At 56.6% G+C, this 15925-nt stretch overlaps 1 protein-coding gene across 5 annotated transcripts in view; it reads right to left on the bottom strand.

The window, feature by feature from the left end:
* The window catches only part of GDPD5 (glycerophosphodiester phosphodiesterase domain containing 5), an 85830-nt gene that overhangs the window by 13425 nt on the left and 56480 nt on the right, over positions 1 to 15925 (bottom strand). For 4 of the 5 annotated variants that reach the window (XM_058545588.1, XM_058545587.1, XM_058545591.1 and 1 more), the window contains 6 exons: positions 13558 to 13661; positions 10383 to 10476; positions 9650 to 9709; positions 2990 to 3088; positions 2594 to 2687; positions 2032 to 2177 (listed from right to left, as the gene is read on the bottom strand). In XM_058545588.1, the coding sequence (XP_058401571.1) occupies positions 2032 to 2177; positions 2594 to 2687; positions 2990 to 3088; positions 9650 to 9709; positions 10383 to 10476; positions 13558 to 13661 (597 nt within the window). Of the gene's footprint in view, positions 1 to 1156; positions 1367 to 2031; positions 2178 to 2593; positions 2688 to 2989; positions 3089 to 9649; positions 9710 to 10382; positions 10477 to 13557; positions 13662 to 15925 lie in introns of those variants that run through there. The other variant, XM_058545592.1, reaches the window with a different exon arrangement.

Below are 15925 nucleotides of genomic sequence, written 5' to 3'. Positions count from 1 at the left end.
TGCGGCCAGGCCTCCCATGAGTGACCACCCAAGAGGTACCAGTGCTCCCTCCCGGGTGGCTGGGGCTGCAGAAGGTAGACTGTGGATAGACACAGTGGGCGGAGCAGGGGCTGTGGAGACCTTGGGGGGCAGAGGAAGTGTCTGGAAGGGGCAGAGTCTCTTTCACATCAGGTCTCCCTAGGTTAGGTGCTGGCCTCCTGGAGAAAGAGGCGTGGAAACCTGGCACTATGTGGACCCCATGTGGATCCTGATTTTAAACAACTCAACTGTAAAAAGATATTTTTGAGATGATAAAGGAAAACTGAACATGGATTCTATATTAGATAATAATTAGGAATTAAAAATTCTCTACTAGGGCCGGCCCCGTGGCTTAGTGGTTAAGTGTGCGCGCTCCGCTGCCGGCGGCCCGGGGTTCGGATCCCGGGTGCGCACCGACGCACCGCTTCTCTGGCCATACTGAGGAGGCGTCCCACATACAGCAACTAGAAGGATGTGCAGCTATGACAGACAACTATCTACTGGGGCTTTGGGGGAAAAATAAATAAATAAAATCTTTAAAAAAAAAAAATTTTTTTCTACTAAAAAAACAATCCACGCTGGGGCCTTGCCCCTTCCCCTTGCCCCCTCTTCCCCGGCGTCAGGTCAGCACACCCTCTTGTCTCCTGGCCTCCAGAGCAGGTGGGGTGGGTAATCTGGGTCATGGAGGGAAGAGGAGCTATCATCTGGGGCCCCACCTGTGGGAAGGCTGTGCTTCTCATTTATCATCACAAAAGCCAGCAGCGTGAGGCTGAGGGGACCAGCAAGCCCCCGAGACACACAGGCAGCATGTGGTGAAACTAGACCCCAAATCCTGTCCCTGACTCCAAAGCCATGGCCTGTCTAGCTGGTTGCCTCTAGGAGGTGCCGGGACCAGCACGGGTTGTGGTGGGAGGGCACTGGGGCCAGCTCAGGGACACAGGCCTCTGAGCCTTATATGGCAAGAGGGTACAATAAGGCCCACCATACGCAGAGGGGAAGGACCTTCAGGGTGATTCGCAGCCCCATCAGACTCAACTCCTTTTAAAACAGTGACTTTGTGAGGCTCCCTTGACTACCCTGAAATTCAATGACACCGTGGAACTCCCAGTCATTGTGAGCACAGAGAAAAAGCTCTCACCAAGTCCCCTAACGCCCCCTGGGGGAGGGGAGTGGTACTGCCTCTGCAGAGAACCAAGGGTCAAGGCGTTGGTGGGTGAAGAAACCTTTGTCCAGAGAAGGGGGAGGGCCTGCCCAAGGTGACAGGACCGTCCACCTCTTCCTCTGTGTGCCAGGCTCACAGCTGGGCTGGCCACAAGGCTAACTCCTGCTTCTCAGCCCTCGGCGCAGGACTCGCACTATCCCAGTGTACAAGACGAGGAAACCAGGCACAGAGAAGGGGGGAATGAGGCCGGGCTCCCACAGTGGCCAGGGTCTGAGGAAGCCTGGCTCTGGGGGCCCCTCTCGAGGGAGGGTCCACTGCTGGGTCACGGTACGTCAGTGGAGTAGCAGGGCGCTGACTTTGACTCCTTCCTCTCTCTCCAGTTCAGCCCAGTTCACCTGACTGCCCCTCAGCAGTGGGCTCTGAGCTGCACTCGCTTTCCCGCCCCCAAAGCCTGGCAGGTTCTCCTGGTGCCTCATCAGAGCCATGGGCCATGTCTCCACCCCACACCCGGCGTCCCTCTCTCCTGGGCCTTCCTACCGCATAACCCAGCGGTATCTGGCCGGCCTAAAGCCCTTCTGCGTCTTTCCAGGGCTCTCGGGGTAAACGTCCAATCTTTTTAGCAAGATGCCTTCAGGGATCTTCAGGATTTGATCCCATCTAAGCTTTCCAGCCTTTTCACTAATCCTTCCCATATACCCCTCAAAAGGGGTAAAAATCGTTGCTATTATTACATTACACGTATTACATCCATTTCCCAACAAGGTCTTCCCCCTGGGGTCTTTGCCCATCTCCCTCCAGAATGGCAGCTCTGCCCCCACCCTGGTCTGTTAGGACCCTCAGATGGCACTTACCATGGGGGCCCCGCGGTGGCCGATGAGGGCAGGCTTGGGGCCCAGGTCCTTTTTCTCCATGATGCAGGGAGAGGAGATGGAGAGAGGGACCAGGTAGAGGGCAAACACCACGGCGAAGAAGGTACAGAGAATGGCCATCTGGGAGGCTGGAGACACGGGGTGTGAGTGCTGCCTGGTGGGCCATTGGGCTCCCACCAGGCCCAATCATGAGCCCTGGGCAGGTTGGGGGGGGGATGCTGGACCCCTCTTCCCTCCACCTGTTAGGATGCAGATGCTCTGAGGGACCCCGCACCAAGGGCAGCCCCCATTCTTGCTGGGAAGGTGAACCCGGCCTCTAACTCAGACACAGACACAGAGATACGGAGGAGGAAACAAGCAAGGCCGACCGAGGCTGCAACCCTCTGTGGAACCTGTGGGCCACTCTGGACCAGAACCCCCCACACTGAGAGTGAGGGCCCCACCCTATCCCCAGGTCACCCAGGTAAAGTCCGGGTGAGGACAGGACAGCTGGCCTTGGTACTTGGAGGGCACGGGGGGGCAGGTCCTGCCCAGCTGTACTTACAGGACCGCTCTGCGCGGGCGAACTGTCCTGCCACGACCCAGGAGAGCGCGGTGACGGCAGCCAGGGCCCCCACGTGCAGGAACGGCGCTGTGCCCTGGTGTGTGGGAAGCAGCAGGAAGAACTATTGGCTCCCAGCCGCGCCCAGACCCTCCAGTCACCAACATCCTGACGGCCTATCTCTAGCCACGGGGCAGGCAACTCTGTCTGCATTCTTCAACAGGGGAAACTGGATCCAAACTGGGTTGTAGCCTCCTCCCCGTGTCTGACTTGCTATGTGACCTGGACCCCTCCCTGCCACCTCTGGGCCTGGGTCTGGAGAAACAGGAGCGACAAAAAGGTGCTGCCTGTTTTGAGGGTCCTGGGGCAGCAGCCGCCCTGCCCCCTGACCCCACTCACCTGCAGGGAGATGAGCAGCACCTCCCACTCGTCCTCCCACAGCTGGGCCACGGCTGACATGGCCACCACCGTGGACACCAGGATGACCACCAGTCCTATCTGGAAGGGGCAGAGCCACCAGACAGAGGGTCAGAGCAGGGTCAGAGCCTGGACAGTCCGAGGGTCCCCAGTGTGTCTGAGAGAGGGAGAGACTGAGAGACAGACAGTGGAGAAACGGACAGAGCAAGAGAGGCCGGCAGGGGAGAGGGGAGCAGGAATGAGACAGGCATGGGCTGAAAGAAAGCCAGACAGAGAGGACATGAGAGACAGAGGCAAGAGGAGGCAGGCAGACCCAGCAAAGGAGGGACAGAAAGAGAAATAGAAGGGAAGATGGAGAGGAGACAAGGTGAGGGAGCTGGGGTAAGGTGGAGAGGCAGCCCCAGCGCTCAGCTTCACTGAGGGTGTGAGAAGGGAAGACACTCCACAAATGGGAGCCTCCCCTGGGCCCAGCAGGTCATCCATGCCCTCACCCAGCAGCCCCAGCAACCTTTCATCCAGCACAACAGATGAGGAAACCGAGGCCCCACTGAGAGGTGGGCCCAGGTCTCAGGGGCAGGAGGATGAGGAGCTGGGTCCCCTGCAGGAGCCTGATACCCAGTCCCTCCTCGCACCCTTGGCTGGGCTCACAGCTGCACATTAGGCTGGAGAGAGCAGTGAGGCAGGCTCTGCCCCAGCCGCCCTGTCCCAAGGCATGCTCTCTGCTCCAGCCTCTGAGCTTCCAGCTTTGTATGTGTTTATGGGGGCTGCCCTCTCAGCAAGAGAAAGCAAGGAACACAGCTCTGATGGAGGACGAGAGGGAACCTTCACAGGACAGAGATCTCTGCGGACAGATGGGATCTGAAACACCTCATGCAACACAAGATGCTCCCTGAAATGAAGTGAAGTCTGGTTTCGGGCTACTCAGCCCCCATCGCCCGCCTTGAGTCCTGGCTCTCACCCTGCCCACCTTCCCCGCATTACTGAGCCCACCTCCTGAAGCCCAGGTCCCCCCTCTACCCCAAAGCCTTTGTTCACAGCCCCCACGCTCCATAATGGGCCATCCAGGACGCCACAGCCTGCTCCCACTGCCTTCCCACCGCCGCCTCAAGCTGATCTCCTGCCAGCAGGGCTCTCGCCCTCCTTCTCCTCCTGCACTGCCTTTCCTAGAGCTCTGCAGCCGCATTCTGAGAAACCTCCAGCAACCGAACCAGCTCTAAATTGAGTTTCTAGATGGTGAGGGCAGAGACAGCGGCCCATCTATCTGGTTCCCTGCCAGACAGGGAAGGTTCATTCTGGCTTGGGATTAAGTTTTCCTTGGGAGGTCTGTCATCCCAGCCCATCAGCCTGGAAACGAATGTTCCAATAAGAAGCAGTAATAAGGCTGAGATGGGTCGGGGCCTTTACAGACTGTGATGTGCCGGCCTGGGGACACGGGAAGGGGAGGAATGCAGGGACACGGAGGGCCGGAGTGTGCCGGGTCTGGGGGAGGCACTTCCCATCTTCCTCGTGTTTACTCCTGTCTCGTCTCGTCCCAGGTGAGGTGTTACCATGTTCATTTTTCACAGAGGCAGTGGGGCTCAGAGAGCACAGGGTCTGCCTGCCACGCAGCTCTGAGGGGATGGTTCCAGAACCAACCCCATTCTGCCTGTCTCAGAGGTCGTGCTCTTTCTGGGACATCACACTGCAGTGATGCTGGAGCCCAAGGAGTATCCTGACCATCCCTGAGAATCCCCCCTCAACACGCAGGCTCCCTGCCCGCTGCGGCCCCCTCCAGGCAGGCCCCGGGCCCAGCAAGTGTCTCGGAAGGGCAGTTTCCCAGAGCATCTTATTACAATATTTAACCGCTAGTGTAAATACTGGCAATAAAACTGATTCCCCATCATCCTAATGCAATTAGAAATTTATTCTCTCTGAGTTTTCCAGTGGCAACCATTAGGCTCAGCAGCATTATTAAAACATTCAATGTCTGTGGGATTCCCCCCCCACACTGTGTCCTTAAGCCACAGTAACAGCACAGACTCCCAACAATGGGACCCCCATTCCTTAAACCTGACTCAGAGGGTTAAATCCCACCCAGAAGAGTGGGTCCTCTCTGAGAAAGCAGTCTTTGGTTTCCTGTGTGGTGGGACTGTGGTTTGTGATGACAGTGGGAGGGACAGGGGACATCGTTCATTCAGGGAGCCTCGCTTGGGTGCGGGGCCCGAGAGGAGGTGGAGCCCAGCCTTGCAGAGGTGAACAGGGCGGCCTCTGGGGGCGGCTGGAACCCGGGTTCTGTGGTCCACATGGCAGATGGTTGGTGCAGGGTTCAGGGCCGCACTTGAGTCACATCCCTTGGGGACTCTGACTAATGGGGGAGGCTAACCTCTCAGAGCCTGTTCCCTGGGCTGTGAATGGGGAGAGTGAGTGCCCACCTGGAAGGAGCTTGGGAAGAGAAATGAGAAAATGCAAGGAAGTGCTGAGCACAGGCACCAAAATAGTAAGTGCTTACTAAATGTTAGCGGTATTGGCGCCAGCCCGGTGGCACAGTGGTTAAGTGTGCGCACTCCCCTTCCACGGCCCGGGGTTCGCAGGTTCGGATCCCAGATGCGGACCTACGCACCGCTTATCAAGCCATGCTGTAGCAGGCGTCCCACATATAAAGTAGAAGAAGATGGGCACGGATGTTAGCCCAGGGCCAATCTTCCTCAGCAAAAAGAGGGGGATTGGCATCAGATGTTAGCTCAGGGCTGATCTTGCTCAACAACAACAACAAAAAAAGTTAGTGGTATAATTTTTAAAAGTTGGCATAATACAAATGAATAGGATTATTACAAGGAGTAAATGACACACTGTGTGGAAAGTGCCTGACATATGTAGAGTAAGTGCCCAATAAATGATGGTCATGGCTGTTATGACGAGCACAGAGCCTGACATGCAGGAGGCTCTCCAAGAATGTGCCTTCCTAGACTGCAGCTGGAGGGACAGAGGCTAGACACTGAGAAGAACTGTGGAGCCTGGGCCGGTTGTTTGGAGGGAAGTCTGAATTCACCGGGAGTGTTGATGAAGAGAACGTGGAGAGATGCAAGCAGAGGCGCCGATGGGGCCTGGGCGGGGGGCTGCTGCCACCATGGCAGGGCAGTCGGGCGAGGACACAGACAGGAGCAGCGTGGAATGATCGGTGCTAGGACGGGGACAGCCTGGGGAGGTGGGGGCTGTGATCAAAGCCCCTCACAGCCATGGCATCTGAGCTGATTCTGGGGTGGTGGGAGGGGCAGGAAGGGGGGCATCTCAGGGAAAGGGCCTCCTGTTTCCTGTAAAGCCCCCAAGCCCCCTTCGACCTTCTTCCTCACCTCCTAGGCCCCTGGACTTCTGCTGGAGGCTCAGTGAGGAGGAGTTTCTGGGAAATAGGAGCTGTGGGAGGACTGGGGGCTGAGGGGGAAGGTCCCCAAGTGGGCACCTAGATCCCCTCACTGCACCCAGCCTGCCCCAAACGGCTCCCTCCCCCAGCCATCCTGGGCGCCTCTGTCCTCTGCCCGCCCCTCCTGGGACTCAGAGGAACCAGGGTCTCTCAAAATAAAGATCATGATAGAAACATAATATAAAACTGTGGTATTTAAAGCAGTATGATACTAGTATAAGACCAGAGAGATAAATGAAGGTAAATAAAAAGCTCAGAAACAGATCTAAATACATTTTTAAAAGTTTAGTATATGATAGAGGTGGCATCTCGAATTAGAGGGGGAAGGATGGATAACTCAAGAGAGTCAGGGACATTGGGGAGCCATCTGAAAAGAACAAAGTACAAGCACCCTGTACCCCAAAATAACTGCCAACAAGATAAAAAATTTAAATGTTGAAAAAAAGAAGAAACGTATAATTACCAAATGATACCACAGAGAACTTCTGTATAATCGTGGAGTGGGAAGACTTTCTTCAGGGTCTGACAGAAAACCCAGGAGCCATAAAAGAGATGACAGATTCTTAAGAATAAAAAAATTCCTACAGCAGAAATACAACAAGCAAGTCAAAAGATAGATGACAAGCTAGGAGGAATTATTTGCAGTTCATCAGCCAAAGGCTAATTTTCGGAATTTATACAGAGCTCTCGGAAATTAATAAGCAAAAAGCAAATCCCAGAGCAAAAAGGGCAAAAGATGTGAGGAGATAGTTTACAGAAAAGGAGATGCAAACAACTCAAGCAGGTGAAAGTTGCCAAATCTAACTCATCATAAGCGCAATGCAAATGAAAACTCCATCGAAGTACCATTTTCACCCATGGGCAAAAGTCAAGAAATGTGCACACGCTTCATGGGCAAGGGGGTTTTCGTAGGCACAGTCACACACGGCGGAGGAGCATGAATTGGTGGAACCTGGCAAGGAGGCAATTTGGCAAGAATTCTCACAATTACAGAAGTGCGCACTCTTTACATGGCAGCTCCCCACCCAGGTCACTGCCACATCGTCCTGGCAATCAACTGAAAGCAACCGGGATGTCGATCAGGCCCGTCAACAGGGGACTGGCTAGGGACCTCGGGAACTTGGGATTAGACCAGGGGACAGGAGCAAGGGACGGACACCGATGGGAATGCTCTTAATGCACTGAAGGAGAAGGAGCTCCAAGGATTTTGCTAAGGTGCAGAAGAGAGGGGAGAGCAGGCTACTACTTGTGTTTAAAGAAAAAGGAAATGTATACGTCTATTTGTATGTACTTAGAATATCTCTGGGAACACAGTAGGGAGATTTACACTGTGTACTTTTTGGACCTTTTTAATTTTGAACCATGTCAATGTATTAGATGATCAAAAATTGGTTAAAACAAAGAAAAAGAATATGGATTCCTTAGAATCTTAGAATCAACGATAGAATCTTGGAAACAGAATAGGATTTCCAGCCTCTACTTGAATACTCTGAGCCCCTGGGAACTCCCTCCCTCCAGGCGCAGCAGGTCCGGCTGAGCTCACTCTGCCTGGAAGGCCCTTCCTCGTGCTGAGATTGCATGGGTGGGGGTCGTGGTGCAGAGGGGCAAGAAAGGTAGGGCTGGCACCCCGGGAGCTGGCCTCGGCACGGATAAAGGGATCTGATCCTCCTGCCCCCAGGAGAAGACTCCCTGCACTGATCTGCCACCCTGGCTGCCTCAGTGCCCCCGGGGCCCCTCCACCAGGATCAAGTAGATGTGACCTGGCCTGCTGAGAGCCAGGCCTCACCCAGAGGGGGTGACCACAGTGTGAGCCAACCCCACCCGGGGTGCCAGCTGGTGTAGTTCTTTCAAGTGTCAGCTTTGCAGCCGGGAGAAGAAAGTGCCTCACAGAGGGGACTTCAGAAGCCCAGAGGAGACCTCAGGATAGAGACAAGCAGGAGGAAGGTGGGAGGGGACCAGAGGCTGCTGGCTGCTCTTCCCTGCTCCAGGACTGCAGTCACCCGGCTCCGACTGCCCAGCTCCAGATCATGGAGGGCCCCTAGATGCCCATGGCACCTCCCACTCCACACAGCCCAAATGGAGCTCCCACGTCCTTCTTCTGGTTCCCGGCCCATGTCCTCCTGGCTGGAAGTGAGCCCCTCTCCTCAGTCACTCGACCCATCTCATGGGCTCATGGTTACTTCTGGACATTTCTACCCCTTCCTAAATGGTGTGACAGCCTCCCACTGAGCGAGGCTCTGGGCAAGGAGAGATGGCCCAGCCCTCCCTCCAAGGCCCAGGTGCTCCCGGGAGGGAGGGGGTCTCTCTTGGTCAGCTCTGTGCCCCTTCTGAGCCCACTGGGGCCTCAAGAAGAGCAGGCATCAGCCACATACATTCAGTACCATGCACGCAATGAACGGCGACGAGAGAGCTGAGGCTGGGAATGGAAGATGCCTCCCTGCTCTGGGCCCAGCTGATTCTGGCCTGCAAGGAGCTCCCAGGCCGGGGATGGCTGGGGTCAGGGAGCTAGACAGAGGTGGACAACACAGACGCTCAGGACTGCGGCAGGGGAGCCCCAGCAGCCTGTGCAGGTCGGGGAGGAGAACCAAGGAAGGGTCCAAAAGAGAGAGAAAGGGAGGGCGAGAGTGGAGGGTTAAGTAGAGAAGAGCCTGATATGCTGGGAGGGCCTGAGATGTCTCACGCGGCAGAAGCTGAGGGTAACCGTCCTACAACAGCATTAGGAGCCATCTAAGGGCCTTAATGCCAGGTTGGGCAGTTTGGATCATCCTAGGAGCAATGGGAGTGGTGGAAAGGGTTTTAAGTTGAGGAATTACAACACTGGATCAGAGTTTTAAAATGAGCTCACTGAAGAATGCACAGGAGAAGGTGAGACAGAGGCAGAGCCAGCCAGAGGGCGGAGCTGTGACCTGGGTCCGTTAATCACGCGGCTGCAGAGCCAGGATCCTGGATCCTCCACTTAAGTGGGGGACCTTGGGCATGTTACTTAACTTCTTTGTACCTCAGTTCCCCCAACTGCAAAATGGGATGATAACAGCATTTACATCCCAGAGCTGCGGTGAGGGTTAAGTGAGTTAATACAGGCCAGACAGTGAGGACAGTGCTGGTCACATGGGGAGGACCCTGTGTTGGCTACTAGAACAATAATAATCATGGTCCACTGAGGGGTGATGTGTCCAGCTCCTCCTCTGCTGCTGTGGCCTCCAGCCTCCCCTCCCCTCTCCCGGCCCCGTGGAGGCAGCCCTTACCTTGTGCAGCCAGTGCAGGTTCATCTGCTGCCCCACAGCGATGTGACATAGTGCCAGGACCTGAAGAGGGGACAGAAGTGGGGCGTTCAGGCACCAGGTGTGACCTGAAGGCTTCCTGCTTCCTCCACTTCCCCAGGCCCCCTTCTCCCATTGCTGCGCAGGGCCTGGCTCAGAGCAGTCAGCAAATCCTCCCCACAGGCAATGGGAATGCCCAGCCCAGCCCAGCCCAGCCAGGCCTGGCCTCCTCCCAGATTATTCCAGGCCTCCAGGCTCCTCTTCCTCTAGGATTTCTCCCTTAAGAGGTCCCTGGGCCCTGCTGCACTTGGACTGCCCAATCAATGTGGCCAGAGTTCCAGGCCCCAGGATTCTGAAGCAGACTTGAGCCTTGTCCCCAAGGAGCCCCCAGTCCAGCACGAGGATTGACCGGAGTCTGAGGGAGTAGAGAATTGGGAGCAGGAACCAAAGCAGAAGTTTCTGGAAGAGAGAGTCTGCTGTGGGCCCTAAGAATGGGATGCTCTCACCAGGTCAGGGAGAAACATTCCAGGATGGGGCAAGAGCAAGATGACCTCCCACCTTGAAGGAACCAGGCCTCAGAGCTGCAGCAGCCCAAGAGGCCCAGGGAAAAGCCCGCTGCCCTCTTTAGACAAGGGTAGGCCCCCCCATCAGCCCAGCACAGGCCAAGGCTCCCTTCCCCTGGGAGCAGGGCCACCTGCCCCCTGACAGCCCCACGTACCAGGAGGCCCGCAATGTAAGTGAAGGCGGCGGCTGTGGTCATGAGAATGGGCACGGACCAGTCACTCCAGTAGCCCATGCGGTTGTAGAGGTACCTGCCAGGGGGAGAAGGGACAGGGGTCAGGCCTCCACCAGGGAACCAGGAGGCTCTCTCAGGCTGGCCGGCTCTCACGCGGCCAGGCTCAGTGGCCAGGCCCTGCCTACTCAGCAATGACGTCACTGTTTCCCTGATCATCAGTCAGGCCTGCCGAGGGTTCACGGTGGACACCTGGGCATGCCACGAAGCATAAAGAAGAAACTAACAATTCTTCGTAATTCTACTGCCCACAAGGAACCATTACCAAGAATTTGCTGAATTTTCTTCCAGTGGGTTCCCTCCTCTATGCTTATATATTTGTATAAACAGCAAAGCTGGGACCCACTGCGTGGTGCACAGCGGTCCGGGTTTGGGCTCTGGAGGGAGGTACATGCAGATTCAAATCCCCACTCCGCCTCTCACTGGCTTGTAGGACCCTGCGGAGGTGACAGGCTTCGCTGATTCTAAGATGCCACCAGTTGTGATAGTCATCTCAATGTCAATGTTGAATTGTGAAAATATGGGGTTTCCGAATTGACACAATGTAACAGCTGCCTTCTCTGAGCCTTAGTTCCCTCCGGTGAGGATGTGGGAATAACTAACGCCCTGCATGGGGTTTCCTGAGGAGGAAGTGAGCGAGCCACGTAGGGGCTCAACCAATTCTCTCCTTATTAACAAGAGCATTTACTGATGTCAGTATAAATCCTGAGGAAATGTGATTTTTCAACAGCTACATGGTCTTCTACGGAATTAATGTACCATATGTAGCCAACCTGCTACTAACGGCAATTAATAGTTCAATTATTCACTATTACAAAGTAACACGAAAATGAAAACTGTGTGTGTATCTTTCTGTATTAGTAATTATTTCTTTAGGATGAACTCCTACAAATAGAATTATAGAGAGGGCCTTTTAATGCTCCTGATGAGTACTGCTTAGTTGCCTCCAGAAAGACTGAACCACCCACATCCTCCCTGTACTACCGGGGAAACTGCGGCTCAGAGAAGTCAGCAACTTGCTCACGGTGGTCAGAGAATCTAGCCGGCGCCAGGCAATTTCAGGCCTGCTGCCATCTTGGCCCTTGGCAGGAGGCTTTGAGGGGACACCAGGAGGACATCGAGGGCTTCTGCCTGCCCCTGTGCCCTTCCCTGGCCCCTCCCCTCAGATTCCGGTAGAAAGCTACTGCCTGGAAGATCACTGAGTGCACTCTTCTTACTGTATGGCTGGGGAAACTGAGGCCCAAAGAGGGGCGGCCCTGCTCCTCTAACTGACAGATGTTCTGGTTCCACTGTCTCTCACGTTTGACAGGGAGTCCTCCACAGCAACAGCCCAGACGGCCCCTCCCTGCTCTCCTCGCCCAGCCCTGACCACCTGGTCTCGCTCACATCCTCTTACTGCAGGAACCATCCCAGAGACTCGAGACCAGGAGGGCTGGGCCAGGGTCTCCTGAACCCCAGCACTGACTCCCAGAACCTGGGGTGACAGGCTGAGGGTGCTGCAGGTCTGCAGGCCATCCCTGAGTCCCAGGCAGGCCTGCCTTCTGCAGCCTCCCCAATGGGGCAGGCACCCATCCTCCACTTGAGCCACCCAGTGACAGGGAGCTCACCCTCTGGGCAGAGTGGGGTAGCTCCATGGACAACATGATACAGTCAGTCAGGCTCAAGTCTCCGTCCTAGATCTGTCTGCCTCTCGCTGTGTGACTTTGGAAGGCTACTTAACCTCTCTGAGCCTCAGTTTCCTCTGACTGTCTTTGACACGTGTTTTTGGCCCTAACTGGTTATGTGGCCATGGGTGAGTCCTGCCCCTCTCTGGGCCTTACTTTCCCCATCTGTACGTGAGGGGGTGGACCCGATGATCTTCCAGGCAGCAGACCTCCAGTTCAGCAGAACTGTCCAGTCTGCAGTTGAGGACCAGCAGGGACTGTCCCCATTTACCCACAAGAGTCCCTGTGCCTTGGACACCTGCAAGGATGAATAATTGATTTATGGTATTTAATAAAGGCCAGAGGCCACCTCTGGGACTCAGCTGGGGCTCCGGCTCATCTCGCCAGGCTGCGGGGGGCAGTAGCACATCCTTTATGGGGTTATTAATAACAGAGGCACAGCCTGGTGCCCTGCAGAGGGAGTGGATGCTCATTCCATGAATAGAATCTTAGGATCATCACAGACTCTCAGAACCATGGCCCATCAGAAGCCCACAGTCCCAGAAACCCCAAATTCTAACACCATGGCCACCTTCCAGCTGGAGATTCGGCCTCCCAGGAAGCAGCCCTCAGATGTAGGTGGAGCTTTGAGCCCTCTCAAGTCCATCAGCTCATTTCATTCTCAGAAAGACCTGATGAGGTCCCCTTTTCACAGAAGAGGACACTGAGGCTCAGAGAGGACCAGAGACTTGTTCACAGTCACACTGAGCTGAACTTCTGACAGCACTGGATGCGGAGTGAGGAGGTCTGGCTTCCAAGCCCCAGCTCTGACCCCAAATGGCTGAGTGACCTTGGGCCTCAGTTTCCACACCTGTCAATGGAGGAGTTCCCACTAGAATCCAGGGTCCTTCCCCTCCTCCCATGGCCTTTCACCACTTGACAAAGGCAGGCAGTGGAGGCACGAGCGAGGAAGAAACAGGTGCCCTCCTGTATCCAGGTACCGGCCCCAGACCTGAGGCTGGTGCTCACAAAGAACCTGAGCTGTCCCAGAACCAAACCACCTTCCAGCCCTGCCACCCAAGGCCCTGCTCAGGGGGTTACAAGGCCTGGGGTCCGGGGCCACCACCTCTGCTGAGGCCTTGGTCTCTCTGGCCTTGGAATTCTTGTCTATGAAGGGGGCCGGAGGCCCCTGCTCTGCGCTGTGCCCCATCCCCGTCCTACACTCCTCTTTCCCATGAAAGCAGGGCCAGGAAGGAGCTCCATGTCCTCCCCAGCTGGTCTCGGCTCCTGCTAAGCCTTTGTGCTTCCCAGGGGACCTGGCCCCAAGGCCACACAGAGCTGGTGGCAGAGCTCTGAGGGCCAGCCTGGGAGAGGCTCAAACCCAAGCCCCCCAGTCCCAGCCACCGGATTCTCAGGGCCCAGGCCCCTGTCCCCCTGCCCACCCCACACCCACTCACCAGTTGAATTCGTCGTAGTCATTGTGAGCTTCCCACCAGAAGTAGAGCCAGGTGAGCGTGAGGCCGAAGGTGATGGTGAGGAGCAGGAACCAGAGGCGCTCCCACTGGAAGAGCAGAGTGAGGAAAGGGGTCAAGTGTCAGGGCTGGCCCCTCAGGCTGCGTCCCACCCGAATGCTCCCCCTTCCTCCCCCTGTGTAGCCAAAACTGCCAGATAGGGCTTACCGCCGTCTTCACACTGGCGGGACCCTAGGCTCGGAGAGGGGAAGGGACCTGTCCAACATCACAGAAGTCACAAACTGGAGGGGAGCTAGGAGCAGGGGCAGGGTCCACCCCAGAGCTGGGCTCTTTTGCTGCAGCCTTTCCAGTGCGTGTGGTCCCCCCATTCTGGCGATGGCCCCCAGGAGCAAAGGCCGGGTGTGCCCTAAGCCTTTGCACTGGCGCGGTCACATCCCTCACCTCTTTCCCTCCCCACACACGCCTACGAAGCAGGCGTTGCTCTTCCCCACCTCCGCCTATGCTAGCGATGAAAACACTGAGGCCTGAGCGGCAAAGCAACTTGCCCAAGTCACAGAGCAAGTTAGTGGAGGATGAAAGACCAGCGCCCCCTTCCCTCTTGATGTGAGGAAGTATTCTGCCACCTACCACTGGGCACGGGCCCCTCTGTCTGCTGCAGGGGTAGGGGTCGGGGGGCAGGGGCTGCTGATGGCCCCTGCTGCTTCCTGAGGGCCAGCTCAGAGGTCCGCAGGCACTTCTGGCCGGGCTCAGGTCTACCCCTGCCTCCATCCGGCCCCTTATCTCGGACGCACAGCGAGCTCAGCACATCCTGCTCCCTGGGAAACTGCTGAGATCATCAGAACAGACCAACAGCCCGCGAGGGGGTCAGTCAAGAGGGAACCAAGACCACAGGCCCTTGAGGGGCTGGGACTGGAGTAGCCAGGGCAGCTCTCACCTGGGCCCCGCCCGGGCCCCTTGCCAGTCTCTGCAGCTCACCTTGGCCAGCACAGGTCAGCCAGCTCAGGGCACCAGCTCTAACCCCAGTTTACCCTCCTGATGGCTCCTCACTGCTGAGCCAAGCAAGGAGGCCCCTCTGGGGGTGGCCCCAGGCCCTCTCTAGCTTCATCCCCCCACCACTTCCCTCACCATGGAAGGGCCCCTGCCCCCTGGGCTTCTGCACCTAACATTCCCATTAACCTGTCAAGTCAGCTCAAATGTCACCTCCTCTGTGAAGCCTGCCTGGACTCGGCCCCTGCTACCCATGCTCCCTCCTCAGGGCTCCTACAGCATCAGTGTCCCTGCCTTTACACTCGCACTCTGTGCACTGTGACCTACTTGTGTGACTGTGTCTCCCAGACGACAACCTTGTGTCCCCTTGGGCTCTGCAAGGACAGGGACCGAGCCTGCCTCTACTCCCTTAGTATTCACAACTGTCAGAAGAGGAGGGCAAGTTCCCTCACTGCCCAGGATACCTCCAGCCTAGGCCGCCAGGAGACGCCACAGTGCAGTGGTCATGCGTCCTCCGGACTCCCTGCCCACCACCTAGGTGCTGTATAAGCTCGGACAGAACCGCTCTGTGCCTCAGTTTCCTCCTCTGTGAAATGAGGACAATGATAGCACTCACACCATGGGGTTGATGTGGGAATTAAATGAGATGATACAAGTCGAGTGCTCAGACCACGGCTGGCAAGCAGTCAGCGCTCAGTCAACGCATCTGCGGGCATGCTTTCCTCTCCTGGCACGCAGGAGAGGCCCTCAGGCCCCGATGAGTCATGACCCCACACTCTCAGCACCCGCTGCGGGCCTAGCTCAGGCCCAGGGGGATCGAGCCTGGGTGACAATCTCCATTCACGGTCACGTGCAGAGCCAGACCACCCTGCTTAGCCCCACTTTGTACCTAGACAGAGATGTGAAGGTGACAACAGCCTGAGCTGTCTCTCCAGCAGGTGGAGGGATGGCTTCTCAGAGAATAGGCCACTTGCATCTGCCCCCCTCATGCAGAATGGCATGAGCCCCAGCGCCAGGCGCGGCGAGGCCCAGCCTTGCTCAGGAATGAAGACCCTGGCCAGGAGCAGGGCAAGCCATGTGCCCTCCTGGAGCAATGGAACCCTGGCAGCCACCGGCCAGAGAATGACTGGGACTGTCGGGAAGAGCGGAGAAGGGCTGCAGTTCAGTCCTGCTTCCTGTGGCTGGGCCCTGGGGCCCTGGCTCCAGAGGGGCTGGCCTACCTGCCACATCTGAGCCAGCAATCCCACCATGGCCGGCCCAGTATCCCCCAGGCTAGTCTTTCTAAGAGTGAGCAAATAAGAAATCATTTGCCCTGATTTCCCGCAGATGCCGCTGGCGGGTCCCGGCCCGCTGAAACATCTGGGTC

Source organism: Diceros bicornis, chromosome 7 (genome assembly GCF_020826845.1).
Source record: "Diceros bicornis minor isolate mBicDic1 chromosome 7, mDicBic1.mat.cur, whole genome shotgun sequence".
NCBI classification, from domain to species: domain Eukaryota; kingdom Metazoa; phylum Chordata; class Mammalia; order Perissodactyla; family Rhinocerotidae; genus Diceros; species Diceros bicornis.
This window is presented reverse-complemented; position numbering and strand designations above follow the sequence as displayed.